Source organism: Nycticebus coucang, chromosome 8 (genome assembly GCF_027406575.1).
Source record: "Nycticebus coucang isolate mNycCou1 chromosome 8, mNycCou1.pri, whole genome shotgun sequence".
NCBI lineage: Eukaryota > Metazoa > Chordata > Mammalia > Primates > Lorisidae > Nycticebus > Nycticebus coucang.
This window is the reverse complement of record NC_069787.1, coordinates 91,371,998-91,381,723: the sequence shown is the minus strand read 5'-3', so window position 1 is coordinate 91,381,723 and position 9,726 is coordinate 91,371,998. Positions and strand designations below refer to the sequence as shown.

General features: G+C 45.6%; 1 protein-coding gene across 2 annotated transcripts; it reads right to left on the bottom strand.

The window, feature by feature from the left end:
- Window positions 1-3,436: 3,436 nt before the first annotated feature.
- On the bottom strand, window positions 3,437-9,213 carry CCR2 (C-C motif chemokine receptor 2). 2 transcript variants are annotated; one of them, XM_053600527.1, is made up of 3 exons: window positions 8,938-9,213; window positions 4,815-5,975; window positions 3,499-3,567 (listed from the first exon to the last, which is right to left on the bottom strand). In XM_053600527.1, exon 2 carries the CDS (start codon window positions 5,927-5,929, stop codon window positions 4,847-4,849), a length of 1,083 nt encoding a protein of 360 aa, XP_053456502.1. In that variant the 5' UTR covers window positions 5,930-5,975; window positions 8,938-9,213; the 3' UTR covers window positions 3,499-3,567; window positions 4,815-4,846. The 2 variants fall into 2 exon arrangements, with proteins under 2 accessions (XP_053456501.1, XP_053456502.1); XM_053600526.1 differs by having other exon boundaries at window positions 3,437-5,975.
- Between the last annotated feature and the right edge of the window lie 513 nt (window positions 9,214-9,726).

Genomic DNA, 9,726 nt, shown 5'->3' with positions numbered 1-9,726 from the left:
GGCCATTGTAGGGTTATTAGTTAGCCTAATTTAAATAATGTCATGTCTCAAGGAGTTGGGGGGAGCTGAGGAGAGGAAGTGGACAGGGAATAGCTGGCTAGGGGAGCAATCAGATACCACACGGCATGTATCAATTAGTTTTACCATCAAATATGGGCATGGGTTGTGGTGCTCCAAACCAATTACAATAGTAACATCAAAGATCGCTGATCACAGACCACTATGACAAGTATTAATAATACTGAAAAAGTTTGACGTATTGTGAGAATTAAAAATGTAGCCCAGAGACACTATGTGAGCATTGTTGGAAAAATGGCCCCAATGACTTGCTTTGCATACAGTTGCCACAAACCTTCAATTTGCAAAAAAAATGTAGTACCGGTGAAGTGCAGTAAAATAAAGTATTCCTGCATTGCCTTGCCCTTTTCCCTAACCCTCTTCCCCTGTTTTCAGTGCTGCCTGAGCCTAGGAGAGTGTGGCACTGGGCTTCTCCCTGAGGCAGACTACTACATGGGCAGTGAAGGGACTTGCCGGAGGAGGCTTGGGGACAGAACATATCCAGTCCTCCATACAGGGTCCTCCAGAGCCCAGTACTACACCAAGGCCCATTAGAAACAATGACTGGAGAGAAGTATGATAATTTCAGATTGTGAATGAATTTCATCAGGATGATTTGTGGGAGACGGTCGCTCACACCTGTAATCCTAGCACTCTGGGAGGCTGAGGCAGGTGGATTGCTTGAGCTCAGGAGTTCGAGACCAGCCTGAGCAAGAGTGAGACCTTCTGTACTAAAAATAGAAAAAAACTAGCTCGATGTAGTGGTACATGCCTGTAGTCCCAGCTATTTGGGAGGTTGAGGCAAGAGGATTGCTCAAGTCCAAGAGTTTGAGGCTACTGTGAGCTATGATACCATGGCACTCTACTCAGGCAAACAAAGTGAGACTCTGTCCCAGAAAAAAAAAGAAAGAAAGAAAGAAAAGAGAAGAGAAGAGAGAGGAGAGGAGAGGAGAAGAGAGGAGAGGAGAGGATGCTACTTGATGCCCAACCACTGCTAGCTGGGCTGCTGAGAAAGCACAGGCTGTCGACAGGTGTAGGGGAGAGGCCTTCTCCAGCACAGTCCTCAGCCTGCACCTCTCTGTGTGCCCAGGCTGGGGCCACCAAGGCAACAGATCTCACATTACAGGACTCTTTGTTTGCATGTTTCCTGAATTTACACATAAAGTGCCAATGTGGCAAAGTCTGGAGGAATTTCCAGCCTCAGTTGCTCCCACTCCCAGGAGTCACCTTGTAGAGGTCAACTCGCCAGCGCAGACTCCTCTTCTCTCACTGTGTGCTTCCTCTGAGTGGCCCTGGGTAGTTTTTCCTGCTGGCTAACCTCACCTGAGGCCATTTCAATTTGTCAGGCAAGTTTTCATGATGAGCAAAAGCAAAAGAGGAAGGATGAGGTCTTGACAGCTTACTCCCTGGCAGCTGCGGGCCCCTCTGCAAAGTGTGCCACCTTCCCCAGCTGCTGGAGGTATCACAGATTAAGGATGGCACACGGGCTGGGCTGTGCCAAGCCCTCCCCCCCACCAAAACATTTTCAGACACTCATCCCTTGGAATGATGACCTTTTCTCGCCTTACATCTGCTTCGCTTAAGCAGCCTACTCAAATGTTCACTCCAGAATAGAGGAGATTTGAGCATTCCACTTCTAGAAATAGAAATGGCCAGCAACTTTTAAATGGCAGTTTCTTTGGTGGCAGCAAAATTCTGCTGTAACTGTTGCAACTATGATGGAGGAATATCACTGAATCAGTCACTCTGTCCCTCGTGCTCTCAGACATTTTCCCAGACACCTCTATTCCTGAGCTGTGCACGGTGCATAGCAATTGTGCACATGCCTTCTCTACCCCTCCTCCCTCCGCAGGTCTAAAGGGCATGGGTATTAGTATCCATCTTTGTGTTTCCAACCTGGGGTCTGGCACATGACAGATCCTGAGGAGTGCCTGCCATATTGAATTTCATAACGGGAAACAAACAGACGCTTTTCCAAATCTTATTTATGAAATCACCATATGCCACGTGTGTTAATCAGCTTTTGTGTTTCCAATTCAGTGGGTTATCACTGCAAAAATGGACTTATTCCTGTTACATGTGGCTGTGGCCTTGACTCCACAGCCTGTCTTCTTGCTCACCAGGGCTGAGGGACATGAACTGGGACGGGCCTTCCTGTGGCTAAGCAAGATTTTCTTCTTGAATGGGACAGATGTCACTCTCACATTTCAACAAGCCAACAGTGCTTGAGGTTGGGGTGTGGCCTATAAGGAGCACTGCAAATCATACCACAGGGGCAGGTGTGCGTTATTGTGCAGGGGAAGAAGTAAAAAGTTGCGAACAAAACAGACAGTTGTCTTTTTCTTTTAATTTTTTAACAATATAGTTAGAGTGTTGATTTATTTTCCAAATCATAGATATGAAAAAATTTACATTTCATCATTATCAAAATAAATTCTTATGCGTTCATTAGGATAATACAAATATCTGAAGGTGAAACTTCCCTTCTGCGCTGACTTCTTTCCGGAACATTCTCTAGTCATGTGGCAAGAAAGTAGAACCAAAGTAACTTCCAGCTCCTGCGTTGCCTGGTTTGAGAGGCCCAGTGTTTCTTGCTTGCTTCAGATCAGAACATCCTCAACTTGGCTCACTGAAGAGGTGAGCTTATTTTGCTTACATAGGTGAGCTTCTCTTTCTTTACAAATAGCATTTAAAAGCTTTGATCAGGAGACAAATTGATTTAGGAGTTCCCACTGGCCAAACGGGACAATTTGAGCATTGACAAAGGATATTTGCAAAGCACTGAAAGGCTCAGATATGGTTCAATCTGTGACTATGTAATAGTAACCCCTCCCTCCCCCCCCAAAAAAAAAGACTTTTGGCAGAGACTGAGATGAGAGCTGTGGACTGTGAGCTGTGATTAATGACATCATTGCTTAGACACTTCATTTCCACAGGTCTGTATGCCCACAGATCTCGGCCTCCCCACACTATTGATCAATGACTATTTGGGTTGACTCATCAGTCTCCCAAATGCTCCACATGCTCCAACCTTTTCAGCTCAAGGCCAATATTATCTCTGTGACTAATACAGTATTTTCAAGCTTGGCATGATAGCAACTCTTAAAATAAGACACATCTGCTAGTTATAATTTCCAGCTTATTTATTTGTTGACTTCACTATTTTAATAATATGCCTGAACCCTATGTCTGCTCAAAAGTGAGGCACTGGAACGGAGTTTGGAAAATAGTTTTTTTTGACCCATCTAATGTCTTCCTCATCTAAGGCCTCTCTGCTTGGTAATTTAGATACTGAGATTCACAGGCCAGATGTGTGACTTTGAAAGCAGGAGCCTGTCACTATTGTTTTGGGTCTCCTTCTCTGTCCCGAGTATACTCACTTCAGGGCCCCCACTGATGGATTTTCCTTCCCCGTAACCCTCCAGGAATTTTTGTTGTGCAGTTTCCTTCGCATTCTCCCGAGGTGTCTCTCCTGGACCTCCACATGCTGATTTTTGGAGCGGGGCAATCCTGCAGCCAAGAGATCTATAATAAAGGCCTCAGGGAAACATGCAGGGGTGGGGGGGCAGTCAGACCAGACAGGAGGCTTTGGAGGTTCTGAACCCCCACCTGTGCTTTCCCCATGGCTGATTCTGCAAGGCAGTCTGCAGGGTTCCCACAGTCCCTGTTTGTCTGCCTGTCCTGTGGAGGAGCTCCCTCTCTGCCACTCCTTCTCATAATCACCACTTCCAACTTCCCCCTTTTCCTGGAAAGATCAAACAGAGGCACACGTATATATGTATGGTGGCTGCGATTATGCACATGCCTTCTCTACCCCTCCTCCCTCCGCAGGTCTAAAGGGCATGGGTGTTAGCATCCATCTTTATGTTTCCAACCTGGTCTGGATAATATAAAACATACATTTTATTAAAAAAATATATTTTTAAACTCATCCTAGATTATACATATTTTATAAACAAAAAATTTTCTAAATTCTTTTATAGTGGGATGTGGTCTGAGAAACAACTGTGAACAATGGGGCTTGATATATAAATTTTTTTTCAGGGGCTTACAACAGACATTGATTATAGAATAGATCAGGGTAATGGAGTTGAAGGCTTCAGGTAGACTGGGCTTAACAAGGGCTTGATATTTAATAGATTTCAAAGGTAGGGTGTGTGGTTGTCATAGATAAATCATAAAGCAAAATGTGCCATGCACTGATGCAAAAGTGGACCATCAGGTCCAACCAAAGCTTGCAGACAGTCCTTACTGCTGCCCATGCCTCTACAGCCTGGGGAAGCCTTCGGAGGTAAGCGCTGGTGAGAGAGGGTGCCCCACTTTCTGCTGAAAGAGTGAGGGCCTCACCCACTTTTGTCTGTGTTGGGGCTCAGCCTCCTTCTACTCCTGGCCCTGCCCCACCACCGCCCCCCCTCCATCTTATGCCTGTGCCATGGTCCTCTCCGCTGCCAGCTTTGCCCTTGATTATGAGAGATTGATGGAATCAGAGATTGAATGAAGAAGTGGTGAAGACTGGGAAAGGAGTGCTGGCACAAGGCAACAAGGTATTTTCCAGGCACAGAAATGAGAGTGCTGGTGAGCCCAAGTCTCTACTCACAGTTGATCTCAACTATTCTCTGAGTATAGGTTGGATATATAAGGAGTGATCTAAGTCTATCTTGGTACACACAGCCCTGAGGTTCTTAGGCAACCACTTCACAGGTCTCTATTACTTAACAAACCTCAAGGCTTGTTATTAAATGTAGATTGTTATCTACCTTTAAAAATAACAAGCAAACTGCTACTCATTTTACAAGCCAGCTGAGACTTCCTGCTCCCCAGTGGAAGGGGTGTATGTTGAGGTCGCTCGATCCGCTGGCTCCCCGTAGAGAACTGGGCATTGTTTGCAGAGGTGTTTGGCGATGTACTTTCGGAAAAATACTGAGAGATACCTCCTGAACTTCTCCCCAACAAAGGCGTAGATAATGGGGTTGATGCAGCAGTGCGTCAACCCGAGGGTCTCTGTCACCTGCATGGCTTGGTCCAGTCCAATGATGCTCTCACAGTTACTCAGGCCAAAGAATCCCTGGAAGGTGCTCAAGAGAACAACGATGTTGTAGGGGGTCCAGAAGAGGAAGTACACGAGCATGATGGCGAAGATGAGCCTCACGGCCTTGTGCCTCTTCTTCTCATTTCGACACCGAAGCAGGGTTTTCAGGATTCCCGAGTAGCAGATGACCATGACAAGCAGTGGCAGGACCAGCCCCAAGACATTTCTCATTATTGTATAAAAATTCTTCCACTCTAGTGGAAAGTAAGGGCCACAGAAGTAATGAGAATCTTCTTCATGGAATTTAGTAAAAATGATTACTGGGACAGAGGCTAACATAGCCACCAGCCAGGTGACCCCACTTGTCACCACCCCAAAGGTGACTGTTCTGGCTTTTAAAGCAAACACAGCATGGACAATAGCCAGGTACCTATCAATTGTCAGGAGAATGATGAAGAAGTTTCCACCAAAATAGCCAATTTGATACAGCCCCGCAAATAATTTACACATTGTATTTCCCAGCACCCACCCATTAGAAACGTAGTGAGCCCAGAAAGGGATGGTGAGAAGGAAAAGCAGGTCAGAGATGGCCAGATTGAGCAGGTAGATGTCAGTCAGGCTCCTGAGCTTTTTGCAGTTTATCAGGATGAGGACGACCAGCATGTTGCCCACAAGACCGAAGATGAACACCAGCGAGTAGAGCGGAGGCAGGAGCTGGGCTACGAGTTGCTTCACGCTAGGTTTGTGACAGGGTGCACCGTCATTGTAGTCATAAGTGGTTGTGGCTTCTTCACTGTTCATGTCAAAATCTCTTGGAAACAGAGAATGGGATGTGGATGACATGCTGTGGATTGAGCCGATGTGTCCTTGTCATCCACTTTCCTGTGTTCTGTAAACAGAGAATAAAATGATGACCACACCACACAAATGCCACAATCCCTAATCTCCACAACAGCCTTGCTCCACTGGAGCATGCGTGCTTGTTCATTACTTCCTTTTCATTCCTAGTAGCGGACACCACTGATCCACTCAGCAGCCCACTTTCTAATATCTTTGGTCTTCCCAGTGGCTATAATTCTCCTTATAAGAGTAAAATGCCAGATGCCCACTTTCTCTGCCTGCTGTACCCCTGGTGCATAGCCTGTGGCTCATTCCTGAACAGTCATATGCGAGGGGTGTCTGCTAGAAGCTTCTGAGAAGGCTTCTTCCCTGATACGAGAGACACAGGAGCACTCTTGCCTCCCTTCTGCATTCACAGCTTCTCTTGTGAGGCTTAGAGCTTGGGACTGGGTAGAAGATCCAGAGAGCTAGAGAGGAGCCAAGCAGAGTCCCCACATCACAAAGTCTCAAGCCTACTCCTGAACAGCTCATCTTAGGACTTCTTGTTGAGAAAAATAAGCCCCTGGTTTAAGCCATTATGAAATGCATTTTCTGTTACCTGAAACCCAAAGCATTCTAACTGAAAACCCTCACAACTCTGCCTCCATCCTCTTGCCCCAACTCCTTGCAATGATGACCCAGTTTTCAAACACCCTGACTTTGTTCCAGTTTCATCCTCGTTGAGGGTGTGATCCTTCTGCTAACTTCCTCCACTTCAAGCTCTTTCTGCTTCCAGGAGGCAGCTCCTGTCTGATCACCTATTAGTGTTCTTTGTTGCCATCTCCTTGCCCTGCCCAGGCGTTAGGAGTCCCCAAGCACCACACTTGGCTCTGAGCACTTTTATCCTTTGCCTCTTCATTCTTGCTGCAAAGTTTTTCCTGAATATGGTTGTCTAACCTCAGAGTTCTAACTCCCCTGGGTAATGCTTCCCTTTCATTCCTGTCCTTAAGTTCCCCTTTCTCTAAGCCTCAGCGTTGAGTTTTTGATTGCCTACTACATATCTCTCCATGGATTTATCCACTTAGTCAATACTTACAGAGCACCCACTAGGAACCAGACTCAGTTTTAGGTGCTGATGACACTGCAGTGAGAAAAGTGGGTAGCATGCAGATCCCTCAAATTCAACCCACCCAAACTGAGCACCCCCTGGCACATGCTCCAGATCATGAGATTCCTTATCTTGGTGACTGTCACTTATTCCACTGCCCAAGAAGCTGATTTGGCATCGTCTTGGGTCCATTCATGTTCATAAAATTAGGTGCTAACCTTTGGAGTCAAACAGACCTGAATCTGAATCCTGCCTCCAACTTACAGGCTATGTAATTTCATGTGTAAAATATTAACTATGCTGAGTTGCTGTGAAGCTCCATGGAGATAAAGACTCAGTGCCGCATCTGGTGCAGAGAACTGCTCAGTGTCATGACGTCATGCGAGCTCTGCTGCCTAAACGCCCCTCAGCTCCATCCTCTCTGCTCCTACACCCCCCAACTTCTCGATTGGTTGTGGTCTTTCCTTTGCTCCCAGGTTGCCCCCAGCCATGTTCGTCCTCATTCTGTCTTCTCTTAAGTTGAAAATGGATCATGCACATCTCAGCTTAAAATTTCCAGCAGCTCTTTGATGGATAAGTGTGGGACCTCGAAGATAATGTCCGGCCGGTTTGGTAGCTTGCTGTTCCTCGGCCTCATGTTCAAGCACGTCTCCAATCCCCAGTCCTGTGCTTCGGACACAGTCCTCCTCTCTGCATCCCCCCAAATTCTCCCTGTCCTTCATGTGGTTCTGCATGTCCTTGTGTTTCTACCTTTCAAAATGGCTAGTGAGCTCTTATTCATCCTTCAATTCCTCCTGCTCAAATTCCCCTTCTCTGTGAATTTGCATTCTCTGTCCCATTACTCTCTCTCACAACACTACATGCATTTATACATTTAAATAAATCATCATGCTTTCTTCTACAAATTGCATGCTCCTCCAGGTCAAGGCTTGGATTGTGTTTCTATTTCCACCTCTTATGGTAGCCCCTGGCCGAAGGAGGAACCACTAAATTCTCACTGAAAGGTATTTAAAACCTTTCTAATAATAATAATAATTATAAGACCTAATGATTCCCAAGAAATATTTTACTGGTAGTGACTGAATTTGTTTCCATCCATCTTAAACACCTCATCCTTTTATTTCTCTCACAATGAACACTTTTCACAGCTCTTACATTTCATGTCACTGAGCCAGTTTCTTGAAATCTGCAGAAATTAAATAAGACCTCTGATCAAGGTTGGGGAAAAAATGCGTCTGCCTAAAGAATGACAGCTGTGGTCATTACTGGCGTGCTCCTGAGGCTGCAGGAGCTGTGCGAAATGCAGTGCACTCAGTCATTGAGTTTTTCTAACAATGAGCTAACTCCTAGTTCGCACTACGGCACACAATTAGCAAGGTGGCAGAAATGTGCTCGCCTAGGTATCATTTCCAATGTCAAGACGTTTCTATCCAAAACCATTACAGAGCTGCCTCTCAGAAAAATAAAATCCTCATTTCTGCCTCTGCAGACCTCCTGAGTTGAGACAATAGGTGCATTTTAGTTCATGGGGCTCCATATGGATTAGAGGGCAATAATTTCAAGGTAGAAAGTTCCAGCCCTTTAAAGTCCTTGGGTGCTCAGAGAGGCAGAGTGAGCCCTTGGGTGTCCGGAGGGTAAGTGGGTAGAGTGGCTGCTCTTGCAGATTTGCTGCCCACGCTCTCCTGCCGCCTGAGACCCTGGGGAGTGCTCACCTGCACACCTGCAATTCCTCCCTCTGCTCCAGGTCTCTCTACCGTCTCCTGGGACACACGCCACCCTCCACTCCTTTCTCCCTTCTTGAGTATTTCCCCCAAGGGCATGGGCTTTGCAGTCCCCCAGGCTGTGCCCCATGCATGCATTTCCAACTTTGAGAGTCTTTCCGTCTATGAATCATAAAGTGATGGAAAAAGCACCCACAACTCACCAGCAGATGGCTTCTTCCAGGAGGCACCGGTGTGTCAGATTGCCCACCAACTGAACCAAACAGATCTAGAGGTAGAGACTTGGTGTGCAGAAGTAGGAAATAAAGTTTCTTGCAGAAAAAGAAGGCGGAGATACAAAGGCAAGTTAACACTAAAGAGTTGAAAAAAAAAATAAGAAAAGTATAGTTCTTCTTTTCCAGCCAGGAACGTTTACACTGGGTTGAGGTCTCCAGAGGAGGATTAATTTTGAAATTGTGCTTATGCAACCTCAAGGAATGAGTCAGGCAAACCTTATACATCTGTTCCTGTATCTAACGGCTCTGAGCCTCTTTATCTTATGGGCGTCTATATCTGGAACTCTTCCTCTCTCTGCCCTTCCTACTAGTGATAATTTGCATGATACTAACAGCATAGAAGTTTTCATTTTCCAGAGGGTAAATGTTTGTGGGGGTTGTTGCTGATAGTGGAGGAAATATAATGAGGTTTATGATGACCATGTGTACTGGTTTCAGTGGTACTGTGGATTTAGAATCTGGTTAAAAACAAATTTTTTTTTAGCATCAATTTTTTTTTTTCATTAAACCACAGCTGTGTACATTAATGCAATCATGGGGTACAATGTGCTGGTTTTATATACAATTTGAAATGTTTTCATAAAACTGGTTAACATAGCCTTCAGGTGGAGGGAGAGTAACTGGTGGGACCACACCTACGGTGCATCTTACAAGGGTACATGCAAAATTTACTAGGTGTAGAATATAAATGTCTTAACACAATAACTAAGAAAATGC

Coding starts and splice junctions, on each gene's coding strand:
- CCR2 (XM_053600526.1), bottom strand. CDS start 5,929: ATGTCATCCACATCCCATTCTCTGTTTCCAAGAGATTTTGACATGAAC.